This window comes from Falco peregrinus, chromosome 6, assembly GCF_023634155.1.
Source record: "Falco peregrinus isolate bFalPer1 chromosome 6, bFalPer1.pri, whole genome shotgun sequence".
Classification (NCBI taxonomy): Eukaryota; Metazoa; Chordata; class Aves; order Falconiformes; family Falconidae; genus Falco; species Falco peregrinus.
This window is the reverse complement of record NC_073726.1, coordinates 78157400-78185001: the sequence shown is the minus strand read 5'-3', so window position 1 is coordinate 78185001 and position 27602 is coordinate 78157400. Positions and strand designations below refer to the sequence as shown.

The following is a 27602-nucleotide window of genomic DNA, read 5'->3' as shown; positions in this document are numbered from 1 at the left end:
TATCATCAAAACCTCTCTTTTTTTTTAATTAGATCTCAAGCTTTATGCAACACAAACATGACATAATTTTAAGGTTAAGGGAGTAGACTGAGGGCTTGAAGGAGTTCTGACTTAAAACCACTGAGAAAGACCAAGGGTGACAGGTAACACAGAGAGCAGCTAGCCTCACTGCATCCAGAGGGAGCTGCTGGGATGCCTGGGGACAGTCGCTGGACTGACTAATCCAGCTAGGAGAGTGTCAGAGGAGTTTGAGAGTCCCCACAGCACAAGTATGTTGTCAGAAGTAGCAGAAGGCGAGAGCTTCACTACTCCCGTTCACGATGGGCTCTGCTTCTACCAGCTGCAGAGGAAGCCAGTATCTAACCACCTCCTATCGGAGAGAAAGCACTCATGTTAGTCATTCCTACAACACGGCTGACACAGGAATTAGCATTCCCACCAGTCTGACATCACATTAGTGCTGCAACAGGCTGGAGCTGACCACAGTTTGGCATTAGCTTAGCAAGGAATAAGGGCATCTTTCTACAGCTGTGCAGGAGATCCCTCTGCCACTGCAGTCTCATGCCAGCATGTCGTTCTGAGTCCCTTTTCCATATTCGAGCAGGCAGATGGTGAAACTTTTATCATGCACTTGATGTGTTCAGATTTCATTTGTGCTGCCTATTCATTTGGTGTCCAATCCATATCCTTTTGTCTGACGACAGCTGGCTGCCTGTCTAAAGAAGGTTTTGAATGCCATCTCCCCAGAGATGCCAAGGTGGGTCTTTCACCACTCTGGTTTTCAGAGTGACTTAGAAGTAGGAAAGCGGGGAGGTTGCAATAACAGCTTCCCAATTCACCTCCAGACACATACTTACAGTGACTCAGTCTGTATATGTGAAACATTGCATGAGTACATGCTTGCATATACAATGTTAATACAGCAAGTGTCAAACACAAGTGCAAGCACATAAACAGTAGCAAATAGAGCTGGGAATCCAAAAATCAGACCATGACATGGTAGGAGAAAAAAAAAAACCCAAAACAAAACCAACAAAAAACCCCGCCAAAGCTCTTGGCCTTGCTCTTCATGTTTCTTTGGTCTTGTATTTGGAATACAAGCAATACAGAATCCGCATTGTAGTCTTCACATCTCCATTCACAATATCTGTGGATACACAAACCAGAAACAACAAAACCAGATGGGAAGTATTAGCAATCCCTGGAATAGAAAGAGACTGCAACTGCCAAAGATAATCTTCCACCTTTCCCCAATTATAATGTAAACTTAGACAATCTATTTGTTACAAGAAGCAAAACAGCAACTACAGAGCTAGAAAAAGTATTTATTCATTAAATTAACTTAAGGAAAAGGTACTTTCACGCACTATCTTGCTGGAAGACAGGATAAAAAATGCAGAGTAAGAAATAATTCTTCACTAGCAGAGAACAGAGTAGACAATTCAATAGGACTTTAAAGCTTTAGGTTTGTTATGATTCTTCTGTGGCAGGAATCATGATGGGAATTACCTGACGCTTTTTTTTTTTTTTTTGGTTATAACATTTCCATCACACTTGGCTGCCATTGACTGTTTTCTTTTTTCCAATTACTTTTCAGCTTCTGTGTTCTTGGCTAAACAAATTCCTCTTGTATTTTTAATAATTGTAATGGAAGACGGTAACGGGTAACTGATTGAGAGGGTTTTACTGTTCTTACAGTGCTGTAAATCACTGAGAAAAAGACTAATAATGAAACACTAGTAAATGAGATCCTTAAACGCTCTAAATAGTGTAACCGTACTAAGTACCCCTAAACCATATTAAATTCAATCACTAGCTGAAGATTTTCCCAGTGAAGCTAAAGGAACTGCGGATGCTGGCACCAATATTTCTTACGCTGATCAACTCTGTGTTTGAGGCAGTGCAGAACAGCCAGAGGGAAGGAAAGAAAGCATGGGTTTATCTCCTTTCATACAAAAGGTGGATCTCAGCATGGAGACCTGAGCTCATGCAGATTATTCTTTTCAAAGTTAACATAAATAGCTTTCCAAACTCCTAGCTCTATGTAATATGGCAAAAAGCCCGCAATTTGTGAATGCCTGTTTTATGCAAACTGCCAACATTACCAAAGCATTAGTGGAAAAAGAAAAACCAATGAAAGCCCTAAATTCTAGCTTTCCCTCTCCATGATGTTATGTACTAAACACATGCGCCTACTTGCTTAAATAACTAACGGGAAGAGATAATGCTTTGTATTCTTAATAAAGATTTGACTGCCTTATTGAACAACAAACTTTTGAGCTTGATAGAGGAATGATGGGGTGAGGTTATGTACCCAGCAAGAGGTCAGGTTAAGCAGTCAACAGCACCACCCACTAGTGTAACCACATCCTGCATGCCACCAGGAGCTGGTCAAAAAATTTTCTGTGGAGCATTTTTTAAAATTGGAAAATTGCACTCAAAGGAAACTTTTTTTTTTTTTTTTTTGTGGTGGGGCAAGAGAAAGGAACATGCATGTACATTAACTCAGCAATTATTCACTTGGATGTAGGAGATCTAGATTCAGCTTCCACATCTGAACTTGGCAGAATAGCAACTTAAAGGCTATGAATTTCACATTCAGGAGACTGACCCACCAGCTTTTCTGGGTTTGAATAGAGTGGTAGAGTGGCCGGTGTTTCTGATTTTCAGGACATATTCTGCAAGGTATCTTCCCACACGAAACAAGCTTGGTTTTAACACAGTGAAACTTCTTATGAGAAAGGAAAATAGCTTTCCCTCCAGCTCAGCCGCTCTAATTTTCCTAGGAGCTACTTCTATATTAAATCTTTAACAAACAGTTAAACTGACTTACTAAACAGTTTAAGTTTAGCATGAACTTACTAAAGTTAAAACAATCCAGCCTTTTTAGTATAGACATAAAGATTGTTCAAGACAATTCTCAGCTTTATTACTATTCATTCCGAATGAGGACCTATGGGGCAGCCATATTAATGAAATGTCTCGGTGTCACCCTGAAGAGCCTACTTTCCTCAATTACTCTAATTTTTGCTAAGCTAGGATAAAAGCAATTCTAATTCTATTCCAGTCAAGTTTGCATGCCATGACTCACCTTCAGAGTTCACAGAAAAATTCAGAAGACCTCCATCTGCCAGCAAGTCTAGTGCAAGGTTAACATTGTGAAGCTGTTAATGAGACAGTAAGAGAAATCAATATAGCAGAAAATATTTTCCACCCAATGGGGCAGTGGCCAGGAGATTTTTAAAAGTATTTCTCTAGTAGTTGAAGATACCGATTCATAAATACGTACTCATATTCATCTCCTTAGTTTTGATGGAGTGCTCTACCAATTTTCATGAATAACTGGATGTAAAATCCATCTCCAACAAAACTTATCCCATGAGGTGGGCTGAAGAATCCATTTATTTAAAAATAGACTTTGCACGTGAAAGTCATGTTAATGGATGTTTCCATGGCGAAAATAGAATAGATTCGTAACTGGATCTAATAGATGCATGGAATTTGTTTCTTTTTTTTTTTTTTTAAACAATGCCCATATGCTTACCACATATGGAACAAAAAGTACATAAGGAGAAAGTTCTCTATATTTCATTCAGAATTACAAAGATTGGAAACCTTCCTGTCAGCTATATTTGTGAGCTAGAAGTTTATGTTTTAAGATAGAAAGATGTCTATACACAGTAACAGTAGTGATGATATCCTTAATATTACTCATGAGAAATTAAGTACACGTCTATGAATGAAAGCTGGGGGTTATTTTCTCATTTTTCCTCACTGCTTTTTCTAGCCTTTTCCCACATAAAAGCAGCATCACATGCATATGCAGTAGTCATGAATGATTTTTTAAAAGTAATATAACATCTCATTACTAGCTTCTAACAGCTTAAGGGCAGTTGTTTACTTGGCTGGTAATTAGGCAGCTCCCTTCCTCTAATGAAGTAACAAGACCTGAATGAATGTCAAATCATCTCTTTGTACATTCTTTAGGCCACCGAGCAATTTATGCTTTGGGAGGCGCATCATAACTGCTGCCATGCTATTCCCTATTATCTTCTGACAATAAGCACAGGAGTCCCCCATGCATAAGCCACGCAAAAGCTATGTTCTTTGAAGTGAAGCAATAGATTTATGTTTCACCTGTTTCTCTGGTTTACAAGTAACAGAGACTGACAGTTTGGATTCAGGCTTATTTTCTTACTTTGACAGTCAGCAGCCAGGAGAGCTTAAGCTCACACAGACCTACACATTTCTGATCAGAATGAATAAATCAAATGTTTCCTTAATGAACCAGCACAGGCAAAAGGGGCACATTTCCCCTTCTGTAATGCATATGAGATTTGCAAGGAACAGTAACATGCAAATTCCAAAATAAATTTTCAGACAGAAATACTGATAATTACCAAAGAAAGGCAACCTAGAAAAATAAGTTGTTTCATCCAGCTGCACTTCCAGACTCATAAGAGCTGGACAGTTGTCTAGGATTTACGGCTGGACAGAGGTGAGGATGTTTTGGGGTATTACAGCTCTGGGCCTGTTTTGGCAAAACTACAGAGTTCACAGGTTTGATAAACTACAGAGGCCCTCTATCATCATCATCATCTTCATCTCCTGACTGCACAAAGTTTATCCCTAATTTCAACCTGACTTATTTTGAGATTATATTCTTTGCCCCAAAATACACACCTTCCTATACACACAAGCACCCAGATGAACTTTCTTTATAGCCACTCGTAAACCTCATGGGTTTTGGGGTTTTTTTTTTGTTTTTTGGTTTGTTTTTTTTGGGGGGGTAATAAATGCCAAAAAACCCTGCAACAAATCTACCCACTCAGTGTTGTCTGCTTGCACCTGTAGATGGGTCATCTCCTGAATATCTGCTCCTGTTTTCCTCACCCTTCTCATCCCTCTAAAATGGGCTCCTGCCCTCCCTGTTTCTTGTTTCTATTTCCTCCTCAATATCACTGCTTCCATCCCAATTTCCCCTCCTTGTGATTCAGGAACTTTCTGTACCAGCTTTGAGCCACAAGCTTTCAGCTTGAATGAAAGGTGATGCACTGCACCGATCAGAACAGTGCATGTGGTTGTCACCATTTTCATAAGACAAATGATGTGTTTTAAGTCTCAGCAAAGGTTACATTTTCATACTTTACTGTACCAATTAATGTCTAAAATGACAGGGAGTTAGAAAGCACAGGGGAATTGAAAGACATATTTTATGTACAAATGACAGTTGAACTATGGTCGCTCAATATTTTTAGTTATATTGTCATCCCGCTTTTCATCTTGTAACAAACATCAGAGCAGAAACAAATGGTAAATACCACTCTGGCAAACTGTTCAATAATAAGCCCAGTACCTGGAAGTAACTTTGCTAAAATGAAATCACTAGGATGCAGAGAATTGTACTGAACCAGTACCCAACCCATTATATTCTTCTCTGAGGCCAGTGACCAACCAGCACATGCAGAGTAAGAACTAGAAAGTCTGAGCTCTGATTTGTACCTGAAATGTAGGGGTATCTAATTTCTTGAAAGAAATCTGTGAGGCTTGAATAGGGCTGATTCAACAAGGAAAAGGTTTTCTATGAAATTTTAAATTAAAAAAAATATATTCATTGATTTCCTCTAAATAAAGTTAATGGAAATGTTAAAAATGTATTTCCAAGTCAATGGTCCAGAACAAATAATTTTGAAAACTGAGTGGAGGAGGAGAAAAGGAAAAAAATACATGCAAGGAAATGCTTTGATTTTGTTTGATTCAATCCTTCAACACTGGATTTTCCCTATTTTTGGATTTCTAAAAGTTTGCATTTTCCTAATACTTTAAACAGTCACCAACTGACAGTAATGCTTTTTTGACAAAATTTGAACCTAGGTCTTAATTCTGCTTTTAAATGTTTTAATGAAAAGCTCCACAGAGGTATTTATTAATTAATATGGGACCTCTGAGGATTTTCATTACAAATAAGTATTGCCCAGAGAGAATAACTGCAGTGAGGCTGGGAATCAGACAAAAGCCTCATCTGTGCAGGGAAGCTGTAATGCAAACCACGCCAGAGGAGAGATTCCCTTCTCAGGCAGCTCTGAAGCAAAATGGATCTGACATATTTCACCTTCAGAGACCTGACTGAATATAACCCAGGAAAAACAGCTAGAGTTTCAAGATTTTCAGAGCTGTTCAGTGACCCAAATGACAAATCGCCACCCACATCAGAGACAGTTTGAAAATATCTCAAATACCTCAAAATATATGAACATTCTAGATCTGTGGAGGAGGCATTTACACCAGCAGCCCAGCACACACTATATTCTAGCTGATGACACCTTTTTCTTTTAAAGCACTGATGAAATCTGCCTGGTGCAGGTTAAAAAAGGAATCAGGCAAGTCTGGCTGGGTAGGTTACAGCCTTAGGGCTGTAGCCTTGAGAGAGGAAAGGATGTAAATTCTCAAGGGCTTCCTCAGCACGGAGCCTTCAAAATGTTCTGGTCATGTCTTGATTAAGGTATATTTTTAGAACAGCATAAGGAAACCTATAGGGATCCAGTTCTGCTATGCAAGGGGTGTCCTCCATGTAAAAATGTTGTTTGCAGGACAAATTTGTAGGAGATAGCATACCAATTCCCAACCACACCTTCGTATCCCAGTTCCCCACCAAAATATCTCTGTATTCAGAAGGATGTATATGCCAAATAAATGCAAGTAACAATAGTTTGCCTCCCATGAGACAACTAATTTTGAAGAGGACACCAACCTGTTCCAAGGTATTTTAACAGCACCAAGCGTGTGCATTTGTCCTGTCCCAAACCACTATCCTGCAACACTGCATGCATAGGACTTCACACACAGCCACAGCAGTTAAAGCAAGAGGCAGAGCTCTTCACTGACATATGGAAGCATTAAATACACAAGTCTCAAGCTCTGAAGTAATTAAATAACAACCTACCATCTCCGTGGTGCTGGCTGGAGTCAGGAAAAAATTCCTTAAGTTCAGAAAGTAACCCTCCAGTTGTCCAATTAACAGAAGTAAGATAACTCCATCTGCAAACTAGATGACAAATGATCTGAATATATATTATACACTGGCTTTTAGTAGATTTCGTCAATAAACGGCATTTTAGCAATAAATGAATCTAAATGGTACTCTGAGGGAACTGAGTCATTAGGCTGTCTGCTTGCCAATCTCTTCCACAGCGAACTTCATATTTAGTTAAATAAGGCTCCCAAGTTCATATTAGTGAAAATATGACACTGTAAAAGGACAGCTATTAAAACAAACTATTCCAGATGTGGAGAGACTTCAGATGACCACAAGCGACAGAGGCGTAACTACAAATAAAAGAAAATTGTGCCTAGTGCCTGAGATTTACAACAGAACACTTGCGAAACTTCCTTTCTCACAGCTGCCCACTAGGAAAACCCAGAAGAGCACCGCAGCACAGCTCCACTTTTCATCTGCATGGTATAAATCGCAGGGACTGCCACTGCACCAAGGTTTTGAATGCTTAGAGCAAAGCAAGAACTGTGGGCTGATTTCTGCATACGTGTCTGCAGAAGTAGGGAATGAGAAAGCCACGAGGGATGGCCCCAAGCTCATTTCCCATCGCTCATTCACTCCCCAGAGAGGCATGAGAGGATGCTGTGGCTCCCCGGCTCTGCAGGAGCTGCTGTCTGCCCTCCGCAGAGGCAGCAGAGGAGGACAGCGGAGGTGTGGTTGTGCCTCTCTTCACCAGCACCCAGGGACCTGATCCTGAGGTACCTAATGAGCACTTCTTTTGCAATTTCATGGACTTTAAAAAAGCTCAGTGTTCAGAGGATGGGACTTTGAAATGTAATGAAAATTAGGCCTTCCTACCGTGAAGCAAATCTACCATTAAAAGTCACTGAGCACCAGTAATCAACTTGACTTTCAGTTTAATTGTCAGAGAACCTTTATTTCCATACTGACAGAAAGAGCATCCACAAGAGTTGGGCAAATTCCAAAAGTTACTCCCTGTAGCATTACAGGGGCAGCACTGAATACGAAGCTGTATTTTTTTCATTACTTATTAGCTTCAGAAACTTCAGAGATTGAAGCCTAGTATCTTAACCTGAAGCTAGAAATAATTGTTACATTGCCAAGTTTAAATTACTACAACAAAAAGGAGTAATCCTAATGGTGAGGGAAAACAGTCAAACGGCTGACAAAACATGGTTAACATGTAGCTTAGAGCAGGCTACCTGAGATTCGATGTCTTTCACATTTAATCCTAATTTTCCAACATGCTGGTTGACAAATTGCAAAAATACCTAAAGAAAACAGAAGGGGAGGAGAGGGTAGAAGAAACTTTTTCCAGTGAAATCATGAATTATGTTTTAACTTACAAATTTTGATGTCTACTAAAGAAGTAAATTACCTTTTTTACAGCATCCAGTTTATCTGGAGCACGGCTAAATAATTCATCAAAGGCATCATCTTCTGTATCAAAACAATTCAAATAATACTAATTAAATGTTAACTGTCAGATCAGAGGTTTAAAGTGGCTCCAGAAGGAGAAAGGTGTTCACACCTTATAAGCCAGGGAGGAAGAAAGTTGTAGGGAGACAAGGAAAAATCCTGCTTTTGTATTTATCAGAAGACAGGGTTAGAGGCTTCCCTTCAACCTAACTCCAAGAAAACAACTTACTTCATTCAGGTCCATAATTTTAGTCTGTAGAGGTTCTCAAGATTTGTGCTGCCACCAGTATGAGCAATGACTGAGTTTTGCATCTCTACAGTTTATCTCTTTTCAGTTATGTTTTTTTAACCCTGAACCTCTAGGTTAAAATACTGTAAGCAGAGAAGAGCAGCTGTATATTTTACTGCTCTCCCTCAACAGAAACATCAGTTACATCACATTTGCAGAAAAACAGCCCCCTTCCTTTAAAAAAAACCAAACACAAACTAGATATTGGGTTTGGAGACACTGCCCTTCCTCTGAAAACTCACAAACCTCAAAAATGACCAGTGCTGCCACCCAGTTTAAAGGCAGGCATGAGCTGGTGCCAGCAGCACTCCACCAGACAACTAGCATGAGTTTAAAGATTTCCAGGGAAATGAGATTCATTGAAGTCCCTGTGAACACCCACCCTTCACGTCCATTTTCTGCCCATGTTTAGCAAAAGCAGGACACATATCCTCCCAGTAACCTGGCCACAGGACTGCTCTGGTTCAAGCAATGAACAGAAGCATTTGAAACACCCTTCAAAATGACGGGCACTCTAGCAGTGTAACTAAATAGAGAACCAGTTTCTGTGGTGCAGGAAAGCAAAGGCAGCTTTGCTTAAGGAAGATTCCTCCTCAAAGCCAGTGACAAATATGCCTCCACTCCAGAAGGGAGGTTTCTCCATTCTCCCTGTTAGGGGGTTGCTGCAGGAGCAAAGTCAGGGAATAGGTGAATCCATCAAAATCACTGAGCGACAATGGTCTTGCAAGCTAGAGAGCCCTCTTCCGAAGCCATGCTTTAGGACTCCTCTCTTTGTTAAGCAAGCTGTGTCGAAAACAGAGTGCATTTTGCAGATTTCTCTTCCCAGCAGAATCAGCCCACTGGAAGAAACACCTAATTACAGGGGGGGGTATTTTGGTTGTTTATTGGTGTGGTTTTTCTCCCGCACAATTTCAGCCCACATTAGAGACCACTCAGTGGAATAAATGATAAATATGTATTAAATGATACAGTTTGCACCTCTGCAAAGAATGAAAACACTAACATAAGGGGCACAGCAGAGAATTAAAATGGTTGCCCTGATTCACTGGGGATGCAATGTGCTCCTTTGCAGTAGGGAAAAGCAGCTCACACGGAAGCCTGAGCAGTGCCCAGACCTTCTCCAGGCTCTGCATACATGGACATTTTTCACCTCAAGTATTTCATAGCCCTTAAAAATCCTATGGGCAAAAACTCTGGACACATTGGTTTTACTGCACTGCCGTCCATAACTGAGTGCAAGTAGATTTCAAAACCTCATTTGCAAACTGCAGAAAGGAAACTATGTTGAAACTGGTAGCAACAAGAATGAGGTCAATGCATAAATCCAAGACATACTTTGCCCCTAGCCAGGTCTTCTCTGTTGGGTCATCAACCCACTGTTTCATTTCTTGTCTCATGTCCCATCTGCTGCCTGTAGTCCATGGGCTAAGTGGCCACCCAATTTCCAAACTATATTATGTTGATACAAACAGACATTAACAGGAAATGTTTGGAGAAAAACACTAGGAGAAATCCATGAATCACCATTAAATCTGGTGGGAGCACACAGATTTTATCACGAGGTAAAAATGGTTCAGAATGTGGTGTATAACAGCACAAAATGGTGAAACACTGAACTTGGCAATGCCAGTACTTACTTGACTGCACTTCTAAACTCTCCCTAGAATTGTAATAAAAAGCAAAAATTAGAAAAAGCATTCAGCAGAACTAATCTTATTCACAAGCAAAGCTTATCTAGGCCATCAGCTATTTTGTAAAGCAGGAGACAATACAAAGTGCCATTAACGTTCCATCAGAATAACTCTCCAACAGACATTTTTAAGTACTCTGTATATTTGCCCAGGCTCTTGGAAGTATATGAGATTTTAAATTGGCCCACAGACCAACGAACATTTATTTTATAAGCGCAATCCAAAATATCCTCTTCCAATAAGCTGCTCATGATATTAGAGTTTGAAGATGCTCTAGTGTATTAAAGATAAAGTAGGAAAATCTGTTTCTAGTTCTTGGAATAATGTCCATATTTTCTCAGTATACAAATGGTATCCTACTACTAACCTCCTTTAGTAATGACTACTTCACACGCTCAGCAAGCTCAAACCTTTCTTTCACAGCAAAATCAGAAAACAACTGCCCCCTTTCTCTTTATTTAATAATACAATAGCAACAAATTAAAAGTAGATTTAAACCACTATGGCTTTAGAAAATTTCCAGTTTAGTCTGGGACAGGTAAATTTACAGTACTGGATTTGTATTATTATATTTGTTACTGTATTTCATGGCAATAAAAAACACTAGGCCTCAGAAATAATCATGCACATTATTTTAGAGAAGTTCATATAAAAAGCATTATACTATAATACTAAATCTGAAGAGAAAAAAAAAGAAATCAGAGAAACAGTTTGCATGCATATGCATGTCTGGGTTTACACTTGTTGTCATCATCATGATACCAGCTATTTTTTCTAAGGGGGAAACACCCACAATATTTCTTTTCTGATTGACAGTGTAAAAAGCAGATATATCCCCTCTTACTTGTTTTCTGTGATGTATTCCACCGCATTTGCTGTCTTTAATCCTCTGGAGGTGTTCTGTTGAAAGGACAATAAATATTTTTGGGTTTGTCACACAGAAAAAAAATACCCATAAGCATTAGTAAGTCTTTCATGACCTGTTTGCTGCCTTAAATGACTACCAGAGGGCATTTATTCAAGAAGTCCAGTGCAACTAGTACAGGCACTTTGAGAGATTGTGGCTCCCCTCTGCTCTCTTCAGTCTTCCAGCAGAAGCTGGGTACTTCCCGTCAGAGGAAGCCAAAGGAGAAGCACGTGGTCCCTCAGCTGGTGAAGTTTGGAGGCTGGCATGTTCACCTGGATTCTTGATGATGCATCAAGCTGCTTTGGGCAGGCAGCAATCTCCTTGTGCACCTCACTGCACTAAGGACACTTCAGTTTTGTAGCACTGGAGGTGGTCACCTCTGCCTTATAACAACCACATGCCGTGGCCTGCCATTGATGAATGCCCCCTGGCCCCGACAGAGGACTTAAGATGTCAATTCTTAGTATTTCTGAAGCTAATTGGGATCTTTGCTGATGTCCTTTTATTTTTTTCCTCTATGCAGATCTTAGTACCCCACATAGCATCAAAATAAAAAGTGCTTCAGCCCAGCTGACAGCCCGAAGAGGCAGGAGAGGCTGGGCATGCCTGCTGCTTCACATGGGTACACGGAAACGTGTCAGCACAGGAGCATCCTTGGTGTTTGCCGCCCTGTCCTCTCAGGCAGTGAAATACATCCTCAGTTTACGCACTTCAACTCCTTTGGGTCAGCTCGTGGCCAAGGAGCACACCCAGCCCCGCCGGGGCCGCGGCAGGCCCTTCCTGCAGGCACGCGTCGCAGGAGGGCTAGGCCTTCCCTGGCCTCCCTGGGCTGCTCCAGCACTTCCCCCTTCGGAGCACTGCCTTCGCGGGCTCTCCTCACTTTTGACCTAATGACTACCGTTGCCACCAGAGGCATTGATTCCTCCTCCAGGGAACCAGCTCACTACCATAACCCATTACCCCTCTTGCTCCTCCTCTCCCTCCCAGGGTTAACAGCCCTTCCTTTCTGATGCTGCAATTTCACAGATAATCACTCCCAATTTCTGTGCACCTGAGGCAGGGCGGCCCCGTAAGGCACCAGATGGAGGGCTGCTTCCCTCAGAGCGTGGGTCTGATCAGTGACAAGTCCAATGCACAGGCTGGGCTCCCCTTAGATACCAGAGGGAACACTCCCCTGCTGAAGTGCCCAGCTGGGATGGGGCCACAACTGCTACCTTTGCAGAACCCAGCAGCTACCTTTGAAGCCTCAGAAGAAGCTTCTGGGGGACGCTTAAACCTCCTAAAGTGGCACACATAGCTCGAGGGCACGCTTTGTTTCAGTTCCAGTTATGATCCTCCAAAGAGGGAAGAGCGCTAGGTAATGCCATACAGACCGCGTGCTGGGCCCCCAACACCACTGCGCTGCAAACCCTCTGTTAAAACTGTAACACGGTGGTACTAATTTTTGCAATTATATCCCAAGCTGCATGATATTTGATGTTCTCCTAAAGTCCCATAGTTGACTGTAAGAAACAGAACAGAGGAGGAAAGCATCGGCTTGTAGAGCAAAATACCAAAACGTGACCTCAATGGAAGGGGGTAAAAACTCCCTTCCCCTAAAGAAATAAACCCTCAGCATTAAGCCAGTATCATGGTTTATGAGTACAGGCTTCTATTTCAAAACACTTAAAGACAGTGACAGCAGAATTTCTTCTTTATCCTCTTTACAGACTTCAGACCATTCCTTTTTTTTGATCAAGGAGAAAAAACAGCATAGTGGTTCTGCCCTTTCCTACCCTGAACTGAGAACAACATGGTAGTCTAGTTCAGCAAACTCAGAAATTAAAAGGCACAGTTCATAGAAAATACTTGAATCTCCTTCACAGCTGCACACACATTTCTCCTGAATTCTAAGCAAATTAGTCTCATCAAAGCTCTTTAAGATCTACTGTAACAAATACTGAAACTATAATTACCTCAATGGTGATTGTTTCCACTTGAACATTTGGAGGCATGGCCAGGCTGGGTTTGAAGTGCTTTGCCATTGCAACCAGAAGATGCAGTGTGCTCAGTAAGTCCTTTGTCAAGATAGCTATTCCATGTAAAGAAAAAAAACCAATGTTTAGTGTGCAAAACTGAGTAAACCTCACTCATATCATAAATTCTCCCTATGCAGAGGATTCCAAAGTTATGGAGGACCATAATACAGGTGGGACATCAGATTGGGGTTTATATAATATCACAATTCAGCAATACCGCACCTTAAAAGTCCTATTTGTGAGACATACACATGGACACTGAGGGTTTTTAAGTGGTCCACAAGCCATACAACTTAAAGGATGCAGCTTGCATGACTCAGTCAGGGTCAGATATTCCCGTCTCACTTTTGATCCAACTAGTAATTGAAAACAGGTTGCTTAATTACTGTTCTGGTACCCCTTTGCCTCATAACCGCCTTATAGCAGAGGAGGCTCTGTGATGGACAGTTTTCTCCAATTTCACTTCTGCACCTACATTCCACACTCCATTTCAGCTGACTTTCTTCCAGTTGCAAACACTTAGCCACAGCTTCCAGAATCACAGAGAGTTTCTGTCGCTGTTTTTTTTCTGTTAACGCGATCTTGTCAACATCCAGCTTGAGAGATCCTAGGTTTTCTTTGACAGAGAGTCCATAGGAAGAAGAAAGATGTATTTTAACATCACCACAGGAAAAATAAACCAGAAATATAAAATGACAGCAAAGCACACAAAGTCTTGTTTTAAATGTTCAGTAACACTTAACAGCTTCCACAGGCCCACATCCCACAGCTGTATGCCTTGTTAAAATCCTGTGCTCTCCGAAAGCCTCAGTAAAATGAGTGAAGCTCTGAAAAGGGGAGAGGAAAAAAAGTCATTCCTTGCAGCAGCATCCCCCAACCCTAGCACTCCACACTCCTACTTTTCCTAGTGGAAGCTACAGGAATCCAGTGAGTGAATCTTTCATGTAGGTAGTGTACAAAGGTAGTATCAACTCACATATATAGAAGAAATGCCAGCTCATTGCTCAGGGATGTAAACTACGAAAATAAGCCGATCCTGTTCATGCTACTGGCCTCAGCCTTGGTGAAAAGGAGATATGATTTGAAAGACATCCCCAGAGAGAGTGAGAAAGGGGAAAAAAAGTGAAGCAGGGACAGGAGAGATGTAGAAATAGAAATAGACTAACAGGCTGTTCCAAGAGGTCGTATCTTTATGCAAGCATGTTGTTGCCTAGAGAGCCTCTTAGACTTTCATCAGTTTCAGCCCAGTGCTTTAGACCTAGAACATTTATTTTTTTTTAAAGCAGGAAAACATATAAATGATAGTGCTGATTCCATTCAATGTTTCTGGTAGCATCACAAGTCACCTTTGTGCTCCTGCCTTATGAAGCACTCCTTACTTTCAAAGGCACTGTAATTTCACACTTCAAAGTTACCTTATTATTATGTTAACTAGCAGGTAAAAAGACTTTCTTAGAAGAAATATAATTATATGAAAACAATAGCAGATCATCAGGCACTTGTTGTTCAGAATTGCTGTTTTCACAGATAGTACACAATGTAGTGCTTTCTCCCTTAGTGAGAAACAAGACTCCAGCAGATCACTGCTATTGCGATTTGTGGGGTTTATTCTCTGATCTGGAAGTTTCTCCATGATGTGTTTGCAAGCTAAACTCCAAGCAGTAGCTTACCCAAAAGATGATGAAGTACCAGCCCGTCATACAGATCCTCTTCCAGACTTTTAACTACTATGTGTTCCTCTTTCAGGGTTGTGTTAATCCAGTCAATCAGTAACTGTGGAGGAAAAAGCAGCTGGCAATTACATTATTGCTGTTTAGACAGCAGAGGACTCAGTGCTATGTTCTATTTCACCTTTCTCTTTAGTCCCTTATTTCACATCTTTGTTTGCTTTCAACCTCCACTTCCTTTGTGCTTTTTGGTTCTTTTTTAAAGGGAAGTTAAGCATCAGTTAGTTCTCCCTAATTTTCAAGTGAGATAGACATCTTACAAGTTATATTCCTATGAATTTTCTAGAAATAGTTATACAGATGGAGACAGATCTTATTCCTGCTTCCATCAGGGAAAAGCCTGCAGAGTACACTCCCCAATCCCTGCCTTCATTAGAAATCACAAAATTCACACAAATACAGTAGTCAGAAATGGTTTGTAAGAAAAGAGGCTTCACTCATTCTGTTGGTTGTCTCTCAATCATCCATGTTACTAGCACTCCCCCTCTTTCTCTCATATTTTTGTTTTCTTTTTCATTCTGTAAATTTGTACTAATCTATCTCCAAAAACCTTCTTTTTTGGTAAAAAAAAAAAGGGCATTTTGTTTATTTTGCTTTCTTATGTGGCAGTCTTCCCATTGTCCTTTCCAATATTCTTCCTGCCTTTGCAAGGGCAAGCTGCTCAGGAAGCCATGGGCTCGGCTACAACTGGAAAGGAACCACATTCCCAGTTACATCCCTTGGTCCTGCACCCCTTTCTTGAACACCACGCTCCTGAGGCCAAAGGAGCTCTTCAGCGCTTCCCCAACCATGTGCTTTATCCACATCTGTTGACAGAAAGGGAAGATGACCTGCTGAAGCAGAACTGAAAAGCAGTAGCCCCCACTGGCTGTTAGCAAGAACCTCTTGAAAGAGGGATGGGTATTGCTTGTATTGCTATTATTGCTACACAAGCGAGTGTCTGGAGTTTGTTTTATGCATAATATCCTTCTCACTTTCTGTAAACAGAGGAGAAAATTCATAGCAGATCCCTGTAAGTTAGCCAACATTAACAGAAATGTAAAAAGCAGTATGGAAAAAAAAGGTTATCTCTGAGATGCTTGAAACTGCACAAGAGACAGAAGTGCCTGGTGCCAGGACTTGCATGAACTGAGAAGCTGTCAAAGTGTTTGCAATATACTTCCTCAGCTAAGAAGTAACAAGAATTTTCTGGAGCAGAAAGCTGTGCTCCTCAGCTAATGCTTGCATGTGAAGAACTGGCGAAGCTTTAGGTGTGTGAGAGACAGAACGGTACCCCAAACATCACAGTACAACTAGATGGAAGTCAGAACAGGCAAAGCACTGCTGAGTACAGAGCTATGAGATCCCCTGTTTGCTATCTCAGCTCTAAACAGCCACATCCACAGCCTACAGGGTACACAACTCTGCTTTCAGTCCAGTTGTTGAGCAGAGCGCTGTGTCTAAAAATGAGTAAACAGGGAAAGGAGAAAAGGAATACTTCAAGAAGCTTGCTACCGGCTTCCAAATGTAACCATCTTCTATCTTACAAGCAATTCAATATTTATAGTAACTACGGTGAGCCATTTCACATTTCTTATTTTCCTAAAGCCACCTCAAAATGAAAATGTAGTGGAACACAGTCTTTCTCCCAAGCGAGTTTCTTTGCTTCCCTTAAAGATACCTCTTTGTCCCTGCCTCCATCCCAGTGTCTTCTCTAGAGGAGCCATGAACTGTTTAGATTAAGGTGGCAATCGGTGCCGTCAATGGGCACCCAGAGGATTGCCTCCCCTGGGACCTGCTTTCCACCTCCTCCTCATCCAAAGAAGAACATTTTTTCAGGAGTCTTTGATGGAAAATGGATTGAGCACTGAAGCTCACAGAATTCTCCATAAACAGGAAAGCTCTTCATTTTTGGCAGCACAGAAAGAACAAATTCAGTGTCTCTGTAGACAATATAATTGCATTTTGCAGCACCACCTTTCAAATTTTCTCTTTTGTATAAAAACATTGTGAAAAATTAAGTCTTTTAGATCAAATGTGCTAAAAACTTTAAGAAAACGTAACTAGAAACATGCGTATTTCTGGATTTATGAATGCCATATAACACACCCATCAGCACGAAGCCTAAGCTGGCTTTTATAATATTTATAAGAGTTTTAGTATCTCCATAATGCAAGAAGTGCTGGTCTTATAAGAGACATGCCACTTTTCTTCCAGGAAATTTCAGTATGCTAGCCTTCCCCTGAGCTGTGCCATTACAGAAACGCAGTGACTGAATGCACAGGGAAGATTTTCAAAATTACTTAGAAATAAAGTACTTTCCCATGAAATAGGATTCATCATTCACAGCTACCTCAAGCAGATGATGTACTATACAAAAACCTTGTACCATACTTAAAAGCTTTTCCCCAAATTCTTGGTGACTGGTATACCTTTCATCCCTTTTCCCTCTGCTCTGTGCTATCCCCCTCGGGCTGCATCACAGCTGAGCCAGCTACCACTGGAGGTAGAAGACAAGACCAGAAGACCATTGATGATCAGCTCGGCAATCCCAAAACTTGTTAGCATGGGATCAGGGCAGCAAACCTGCACGTACCCAAACACACGTTTTTAGTCACAGCAAATGCTGATGTGGGTTTGCTTTCAGTCATGATCGTTCCAGCTGACTTCCAATTGCTATTACACCATCATTACAATGAAGTAGCAACTGGGTGTAGAGGAATGAAGCTGGGTTAATTAACATTGATAACACAGCTGTGGGCTGGCTTGGGGGTGTTGGCAATGTAGATAAGGTGCAGCTGTGGCTGGTTCTGTTAGGGGGCTGGGCAGCCAGTGAAGAGGGAGCAGCCAAGGAAGAGAGAGAGGAAGAAGCAAGAGAAGAGGGAGCGGGCCCTGGATGAGGTGAGACTAGAAGGCAGCAGAGGGACGGGCACGAAGAGTATGTTGATACGAGATGGTAAAAGACCTTGTTCCAGCTTAATAATTTTGAGAGTGCTGTGACAGCTGGGTACTTCTGGCATGGCTCATCCACATGTCCCAAGTTAGGAGAGGTATCATAGTAGTGTTTAAACCTACGCTCCACTTTACACACAGCAGTGACCACCCTTGGGTGATGCAGGCATTTGAACCTGGGTCCTGTGTGGCCCCAGCCATCCTAGCACCATGCTTAAGCAAAAGCTCTGGTTTACTTGTGTGGAGCCCACATGCCAAAAGCAGAGCTCATCCCACCCCTAGACAGTGGGGAACTGGGGCCAAAGAGCTGGGTAATTTACAGGGATGAACATTATCACAACAGGTTAAAACAGCTTGAGGTGAGGGTTAAACAATACAGTAAAAGAAATGGTACCAGTTTTAATTCTTCCAATTTAGTATTGTGGCTTGAGGTCGGTTTTATGAGTTTCTTCTTCTCGCCTATGAAAGGAAGCAAACAAGATTCATTACAATTATCAGATACGATGTGGATAATACAAGTTTCCTGTAAAGTCTGCCATCAGTTTAATATTACCCAATATCATATTGCCATATGTAGAAACATTATCATTTTTTATTTTAGCTGATTCCTTATGAGCAAGAAAATGGTATATCACGCTATTAATGCTACTGTTGGAAATTATGCTTCTATGTAATTCAAATCAGTAAGATCTAGGTGGACAGTTCTGGAAATAAGAAAACAAATGTGGTCAGCTGGAAAAGACCTTTAAGATCATTGAGCTTAACTGTTAACCTAACGCTGCCAAGTCTACCACTAAACCATGTCCTTAAGTGAAATTTAAATTTCAGTTAAAGAACCAGCTAGAATTTGCGTTGTTTCTTCATTATCTGCCTCTAGAGAGTCAGCAGCCAAATTACACACACAGAGTTTAGTCGCTGCTGATAAAACCACGGGACTTCTGCTGAAAAAAAAATACACAATTCATTTGTACTGCACATTTTCTGCTTGGTTTTTCAGGTCATTCTTTGGACCTTTTTCTGTTCTGGTTCATAAAGTACATACCTTGAGCAATGGCATTCTCAGCTAGGAATTGATTAAGCGCAGCAGGCTGTGTAAGCACATTTAAAGAGGCTGGATCCATTGCCTTTTCTCGCTCCTGGTAAACTGGTAAAAAATATGGGGGGAAAAGGAACATGAATAACAGCATGTAAAGATCAAAATCAGTGCTAAGAAAAAAACAAACCCAAGGGATTTTTTTCAGTTACGATTTCATGACTGGTAGATTGCTTTTTTAAAAAAAATCTGAAAATGTATTTAAATCTGTGTAAAGAAAAAGTAGCTTAAAAGAACTTTCCTTTTTTTTTTCTGTTAATCATCAAAATATAAGAAAGAAGCCCTGAAGTACTAAAACTTGCCTTAATTCCATCTAATTCCATCTGAATTAGATTAGTAAAATCCTATTTCAACTGAAATGAAAAAGCTTTCAGTTTCTAACTACCAATGGGTATCTGCTACAAAAATGACCATTACTTAAGTAGTATTAAATCCAGAATACAGCAGTTAAATTACTGAGACAAGCTTATAAATATAAGGAGTTTCTTTTATTGCTGGTATAGCTTAGGGAAAACAATGTCATGATTCTGGGTAGATAATCCCATCTCACGTTAGATTAAGTTGCATGGCTTCTTGAAGATTTCTTTATTTTAAACACAGATTGGAGAATGACTTTCTTTCCCAACCTAGATGTCCTCAAATGAAAGCAGAATCACAATACGCAATACAGCAGTGAAAATACCTTGTCAACAAACACAAAACTATGGGCAAGATTTTCCAAAGCAGCTAGGAGTTGTGTTGGAGGACAGCAGAAGTCGGAGAAAGGAATGGGGTTATCAGAGCTGGGTGGCGAGGCTGCATAGCCATCCATACACATGGTCCTACCACACATCCAGCTGAAGTTCATTTCTATCACCAGCTATCATCTATGAATAAGAGGCAATAGTATCCCCCCAATCTTCTAGAAGCCATAACTCAAACCACAGTGCAAGCAGAGATGAGTCTGATTTTCTAACCATGGGTGTGTAAGGCTGTGCCATGCTGCCTACACAGAGAACACAAGAGATAGAGCCAGGCTCTACAGGCAGCCTACATGGTAGGAAATATTTAAAGTGCTTGCTTTTGCAATCTTAAAAGTTCACGTACAGGTTTTTCAGTCAAGTCCACAAGACTCAAATAATTAGGATGCTTTAGCCTGGCAAAGACTAAAACTCAATAAAAAGTTACAGATAGTAGAATCTGAATACATTCTTTTACAAACTGTACTAAAGAATCATAGAATCATTTAGGTTGGAAAAGACCTTAAAGATCATCAAGTCCAACTGCAAACATAACATGGCCAAGTCCACCACTAAACCATGTCCCTAAGCACCACATCTACTCATCTTTTAAATACCTCCAGGGATGGTGACTCAACCATTTCCCTGGGCATCCTGTTCCAACACTTGATGACCTTTTCTGTGAAGATTTTTTTTCCTAATATCCAATCTAAACCTCCCCTGACACAACTAGAGGCCATTTCCTCTCGTCCTATCACTTGTTACTTGGGATAAGGTACTGACTCCCACCTTACCACAACCTCCTTTCAGGTAGTTGTAGAGAGCAATAAGGTCCCCCCTGAGTCTCCTTTTCCCCAGACTAAACAGCCCCAATTCCCTCAGCTGCTCCTTGTAAGCCTGGTGCTCCAGACCCTTCGCCACCTTCACTGCCAGTCTGTGGACACGCTCCAGCATCTCAGTGTCCTTCCTACAGTGAGGGGCCCAGAACTGAACACAGGATTTGAGGTGCAGCTGCACCAGTGCCCAGTACAGGAAGACAATCACCCCCTTGTCCTGCTGGCCATGCTGTTCCAGATACAAGCCAGGATGCTGTTGGCCTTCTTGGCCACCTGGGCACACAGCTGGCTCATGTTCAGCTGGCTGTTAACCAGCACCCCCAGGTCATTTTCCACTAGGCAGCTTTGCAGCCACTCTTCCCCAAGCCTGTAGCAGCGCTGCGTGGGGTTGTAATGACCCAAGGGCAGGACCCAGCACTTGGCCTTGTTGAATCGCGTAGAGTTGTCCTTGACCCATAAACCAGCCTATCCAGATCCCTCTGTAGAGCCTTCCTACCCTCAAGCAGATCTACACTCCTGTCCAACTTGGTGTCACCTGCAACTTACCAAGAGTGCACTCAATCACAGAATCGCGACTGGCCTGTAGTTCCCTGGGTCTGTCTTAATTCCTCTTTTTAAAAATGGGGGTCATGTTTCCCCTTTTCCAATCAGTGGGAATTTCACCTGACTGCCACAACTTCTCAAATATGATGGATAGTGACTTAGTCACTTCATGTGCCAGTTCTCTCAGGACCCACAGATGCATCCCACCAGGTCCTGTGGACTTGTGCACCTCAGGTTCCTTAGATGTTCCTGAACCTGATCTTTCCCTACAGTGGGCAGTCCTTCGTTTTCCCAGTCTCTGTCTTCATTTTCTACAACTTGGGATTTGTGGCTGGAGCACTTGCAGTGAAGGCCAAAGCAAAAAAAAGTTGTAGTATACCTCAGCATTCTCCATATCCTGGGTAACCAGGTCTCCCATTTCCCTCTGGAGAGGGCTGACATTTTTGCCCCTCCTCCTTTTATCACCGATGCAACTATGGAAGCTTTTCTTGTTGCCCCTGACATCCCTGGCCAGATTTAATTCTGTCAGGGCTTTAGCTTTGCTAACCTGATCCCTAGCTGCTCAGACAATTTCTCTGTATGCCCCCCAGGCCACCTGCCCTCATGTCCACCCTCTGTGGGCTTCCTTTTTGTGTTTGACAGACCCTCTCATCCAGATCATCGATAAAGATATCAAACAGAACTGGCCCCAGTACTGAGCCCTGGGGAACACCACCTGTGACCAGCCACCAACTGATTTAACTCCATTCACCACAACCCTTTGGGCCTGGCCATCCAGCCATGCAAGAAGTAAGATGGCTCTTTATTAAACCAAACGTATAATGATTTAAGTGCAAGAAATCAGAGTTATATACTGCAACTGTACAAATAAAATTGTTGGCTGCAGAGGTGAAGGGAACTATGGAAGGATCATGGCTCTGAGCCCTGGACAATCATGGCAGCATATGGTTTGTGTCACAGTAATATCTGTACTAGCATGAGTAAGAGATCTCATCTTTCCCAACAGTCCTAAAATATAAAAAAGCCAGAGCAAAGACGACAATATAATGACCAGGAAGACTTTTTACACTCCTCTGAATCATCAAACCCCAGCTGCTGCTGAGCGCAGGATACCTGGCACAACAGCCTGCTGCTCTGCTCTCTAATTGGGAGTGCTGCCCGTTAGTGGATGGAAAATGCTCTCTCTTCTCTCTGAAGCTCAGTGCTGCAGGGTTGCTGAAGGAGAGGGGAGGCTTCTACTAACAGAAACCAAGGAGATGCCCCGTGTTAAGGGTTCACACAGGAGAGGGCTCCTGCTCCCTACCCAAGACACCCATACTAGGAGCCTTGTCTCTCAAGGTTCCCTGTGTAATGAGTGGACATGGCACCTTTAAAGAACAATCCACAGTATTTAAACAAGGATCTAGCCCTGGCTTGCATTTTTCAGTTACCACCTCCATTCTGCTACCAAAGAGACAGCCTCAGCTGCTCCGCAGGTGCCTGAAGTGAGATGCTATGATGACCCAGCCCTGTAAGTACAGTGGAGCGAGGCAGTTGCTGCAAACACTGTTGCACACTGCCCACGGAAGACCTCCAAAGTGACATTTTCCTCTCCTTAATAGCTTTATACACACCAAACAGCATGGTGCAGCTCTGCAAGCTCGCTCTCACATATTTATTAAAGGCTCCAGTCAAAGTGCATTATGAACACATATTTTAACACAGATTTTGTCAAGCCAAGAATATTGGTAGAAAATAGCTACTGGATGCTTTTGCACATCAGTCTGGTAAAATGAATTAGGTACAAAAATCCCAGCAAGCCACTAGGGGAAAGGGTCACAAGAGAATTAGTTTAATTATGGTGGCTGCAAAACTGAATTCTGTCTCTAAAAAGATGCTCGGTAAAATAAGGTAGGAGAAATTGAGTCATTTAGTGCCTAAGGAACAACTGAACGGAGATAAGACTCCCAAAATGAAATTAACAGAGAGAGGAAAGTTTAATACAGAGCAACCTAAGGACAACTGACTTTCAAAGTAGGTTTCTGACAGCTGTTATAGCTGTTATTCCTTGGGATGTCCTGCTCAGAAGTCTTCTGTAGTCATCTGCGTACACCACAACTTACACTAACTCAGCCTTGCTGCAATACTCAACTTGTGTATCTCTTACTTCCTTCGACTGCTTACACATCAAAGTAATGTACTGCCTGCTGCATGCTTGATCTCCGGCCAAGGAACCCAAACATCAGAAGCCACTTTCTAAAATTTGGAAGCCTGTAAGAAAAAGCCTGAAATTAAGAATTTGCAATAGTATAAGTTCATATCCTCTAAAGCTTCAGTCCTGTGTCCTAGAGTGTTAAAATTGCTATACAGGGTAAGACGAGCTTGCCTAGTATCCAGTCCCATACAGCACCCAAAAAGCAGAAGATTACAGGGAAAAAAGAACCAAACCAAACCCAAACCAACCCCTCCAAAAAAAAACCCACAAACCAATGGAGCAAGCATATACAGGTACTTCCCTGAAACATTTCAACATCTTACAAATCAGCCTTCCTAAATCAAAACCAGCGTCCTGTTTAATTAGAAGCTATCAACACATTTACTTCCCCTTCACCTCTTGAATATGTGTACCTCCCACCACTCAAGAGGAGGTGAGGAGCATGGCTTCCCCTTGCCTGAAGCACCACCTCCTGCTGCCTGCTCTGACCTGCCACCTGCCAGCTTCCCCTGAAGCTCCCCACTACGCACAGTGCAAAGAGAACCAACTGATTCACATTCTTCACGTCACCGTGTTACTACTCCACGTTACTACTGTATTACCATCCTACACCCTCAACAGTCATCTCTTTCCAAAACTGAGCAAGTACAGCCTACATCTTAGTTGCCCTTCACAGGGAAACCACTCCACAGTACCTTTGACCATCCTGGTTGCCATTTTCTGAACTCTCTCCAGCATATCACAGCTTGTTGAAGTGCTGGGAACCAGACCTGCCCAGATTTAGAGAGGAGCACTGCAGCATTCACAATGTTGTTCTCCATTCCTCTCCCCCTACTCCCTATTGCTGTTTGCTATTTTGATCGCCACCACGTGCCGAGCTGACACTAACGGAACTACCTATTATATCCCTGAGATCTTATTTCTAAATAGCAACACATCACTCTGAGCCCATCATTCATCTGCAGAGCTAGCATTGTTTTTTCCCCCCTCATGTGTTTCACATCACACTTATTGACACCGATTTCCCACAGAGAAATTTCCCATTTCCCATTTCAGAGCCTGAGAACCGCAGTTCCTTGACAATTAATAGACTCATTGCTTTTTATACTAATCATTAGCATTCGTGAGCAGTCCCTCATGTCGCAAGCTGCATTTCTGTGAGGCTTGGTCCTAGACAGCAGCCTTTCAAAGAATAAACTACTGCAGAAACAACATAAAATGGAACATGACTTGGTTTGGACACCTTCCTGGGGTTAGCTGTTTAACAAGAAATAGGAAGGGGTGCAAGACTCTGTTCTCACACACAAACTTCCACATTTGCTGCGACCAGCCTCTGCATCCATCGTTCAAATTTGCTATTCGGAGCTGTGACTGACATGCCGGTTTTTCCAGCCTCCAGCACAGATCAGTACTTGGAGAAGAGATCATTGTAGGAGACAACTGCTTGAATACTGATTCATTTTGCGATGACATTTCTAAATAAAATTGAGGTTTAGTTATTGACTATTCAAATGAAATGGCATAATTTGGTCCTTCAGTCCCTGAGAACATCATAGATGTACAGGCTTGTGTGTTTTGAAGTCAAGAGGCATTTTTTTCTCCTGTGCCACCTGCTGAGGCAGCCAAGAAGTTAAGACTTCTTAGGTCGAGAGGTAGACTATTGCACAATGTTGCAATGCTACAGCTATCAATAAAAGAGCAAATTCCCTAGTTGGGTCAGATCAGCTCACTTTTCCTCCACGAGTCTTCACACAGTCTGGCTCCCACAAATCCCTGATGTATGATAAAAAGCATTAACGAGCCACCAGTGGTCTCCGGCATACAAACTAGCTGTAGACTATACACAAGGTACTTACCAATGTTACCGAATTGTTTCAACTGTTTATTTCCTGTTTGAAAAGACAAAAGCTCTACTCCGCATTAGCTCAAGCACACTTCCTAGGCGCAGTTGACTAGATAGATCACACAAACGAGGGAACGAAACCCAACTGGGAATGTTGATGTTAATAGTGATAGTTCTGCCTTTGGAAAACCAGAATTAAATAAATAAATAAAGAAATAGAAAGAGAATACGGACTGCGTGCCCAATTTAAAACTTCCTTTTACTTCCTTGTTTAGTACCAGACCTTTCAAGCACCATTTTTGCTCATTAGCATCAGAAGAGGTGCCATCATAGCAAGAACAATCCACAGGAACACAGAAAGTCTTACAGTTAAAAAAAAAACAAACAAACAAAAAACCACGCATTAAAAAGCACCCAAAAGAGTCCCTTTTCCCAAACTTACTATTCTCTCCTTCAGCAATTTTCCGAAAGCTCTTCCAAGACCTTCTCACAGCAGGTGCGATGAAATTTGTGGGGAGAGGGGACGGACCCCCAGGCTCGGCGCGTCCTGCGCCAAAGCTGCAGCCTCCCATGCAGCACGACGCACCCCGAGTATGCAAGGGGGAAGTTGTGCCGCGCGATACTGGCTTAAAAACGAAACCACAGTCGTATCCGGAACTTAATTGTCTATGTGCTTGGTCCCTGCTGGAGACTAAAATAAACAGAAATACAAATGCAGGAAACATGCAACCCTGCAATTCCTTAAATACCAGAAAGCGTTAGAAAGACACGCTCATTCCTCCATGGTACTGCATGGCATGACTGCCTGCTAGTCTGCGGCTGGGGTGACTCCCAGTGCACTTTTTCTTTGCATAAACAGCCAAAATCGTCATGCTATATTACACCTTTTACCCATGGTCCTTTGAGCATTTCATAAAGCAGATCAGCACTACTCTACTTACCTGGTAGAAGGAGAAACCTAGGCACAAGGAGATCAACTCATTTGTCCTTAGAGAGCAGATTAGCCACACCAAGGCCCAACACGCTCATCTGACACAAGTGTCATCTCCACTAGGCAGTGCTGCTGCTCTTCCTCCCCTTTCCCATCACTGATTAAAAAGGGAAAGCTCCCTACGGCAACCACTTCCCCCGGACATTTGCTTCAGGTACCAGTTGCATGTGTTAACTCTTCTGGAAAGCAAAAGTAACTCTGCAGTCCTCCATGAAACCCCTGAATGACACAGTAGACAGCCACACTAACTAAGATGGTCTGGTTTAGCACTGCTAAGAGACTGACTCCTGTGTTTAGCTCCATGCCATAGACAAGAACAGATAGTTCAGCATGAGCTAAATGGGATAAAGGAAAATGGGTTGAAAACAGATTTCCAGCTGCCATGAATTCTTAGTAACTGAGAACTTCACCCAAAATGCTTAATCAAAAGGAAAACTTAACTGTACAACATATCCCATTAGCAAAGACCCAGAGTACTTTACTACCTATGCAGAAGTGCATGCAACAGCCCAGAAAAGTTGTAAGTGAAAAACAAAAGTAAGTATAGTTAGAGATGCTATCGGGAACTTTGGACAAATCCAGTTTCATATCAGCAGGCAGAGTGAACAGGAATAATTAAACATTAGGAAAGCCATTTGTAATTACGAGGTCTCTCCTTGCTTCAACTGGCAACTCAAAGGACTTCTTTCCTGAAAGCCTCACTCACAATACAGTGCAGCAGTGCTAAAAGAACAAGTCTGAAACGTGATGGACAAGCACCCGTTTTCCTCCAAAAAGTAATGTTGCCACCAGTGTATGAAGTATCCAGTCTTCTGTAGAACAGCACTAGTAAATTCTGTATCAGAGTTCATTGGACTTCACACCCATCTCCCCCAAGTTTTTCTGTACATTCCCAAAGCACACCTCATGCACACACACACCGCCACACCTGACCCTTACATAAAAATAGCCACTGCAGAACAATTCAAGGAATCAACAGTGCTCCCACCAAAACCAACTTCTGATAATGCATTTTCCTGCCTCTCCACACAGCTGTGCTTTATTGGAGAGCCCCTGTACACTCTCTCCATACCAGTGCAAGGGGAAACCTACAGGCATTTTCAACTTCACTCCAGACTTACTTAGGCTTCGGGCTTCCCAAGCGCTCTGCAGACGCATACGGGACTGGCTTCAGCACACCAGGCTTCCCTCCTGTGCCACTGCAGAAGAACTGGGCCCCAAGTCTCCTAACAGTATCACAGAGTGTAATTCAGCTACTTTACCTTTTCCTTTTTACAAGGGAAAACTACTTGATCAGGTCCAGTAGCTGAGCAATATAAAAAAGATCCCACCCAAAAAAATGTGGCTGACAAAACCTACAGAAGAGCTCATTTGCATCTGCCCATA

General features: G+C 42.0%; 1 protein-coding gene across 5 annotated transcripts; it reads right to left on the bottom strand.

The window, feature by feature from the left end:
- On the bottom strand, positions 1–26290 carry PARVG (parvin gamma). Of its 5 annotated transcripts, none has more exons than XM_013300723.3 (14): positions 26167–26283; positions 25668–25916; positions 19040–19141; positions 18392–18456; positions 15010–15130; positions 13815–13955; positions 13277–13392; positions 11259–11314; positions 10361–10383; positions 8394–8455; positions 8218–8286; positions 6944–7045; positions 3092–3164; positions 1–1147 (listed from the first exon to the last, which is right to left on the bottom strand). In XM_013300723.3, exons 2-14 carry the CDS (start codon positions 25795–25797, stop codon positions 1068–1070), a joined length of 1140 nt encoding a protein of 379 aa, XP_013156177.1. In that variant the 5' UTR covers positions 25798–25916; positions 26167–26283; the 3' UTR covers positions 1–1067. The 5 variants fall into 5 exon arrangements, with proteins under 5 accessions (XP_013156177.1, XP_005239412.2, XP_027645230.1 ...); XM_005239355.4 differs by having other exon boundaries at positions 15010–15112; positions 26167–26278; XM_027789429.2 differs by lacking the exon at positions 25668–25916 and having other exon boundaries at positions 26167–26290.
- Between the last annotated feature and the right edge of the window lie 1312 nt (positions 26291–27602).

Excerpts from the sequence above, each read along its gene's own strand:
- PARVG (XM_013300723.3), bottom strand. The coding sequence starts at position 25,797 with ATGGGAGGCTGCAGCTTTGGCGCAGGACGCGCCGAGCCTGGGGGTCCG. Across the intron at positions 10,384-11,258 it reads GAATACATCACAGAAAACAA|GGAGAGTTTAGAAGTGCAGT; the intron begins GTAAGAGGGGAT and ends TTACAATTCTAG. Across the intron at positions 7,046-8,217 it reads TGAAAGACATCGAATCTCAG|TTTGCAGATGGAGTTATCTT; the intron begins GTAGCCTGCTCT and ends TTTGTCATCTAG.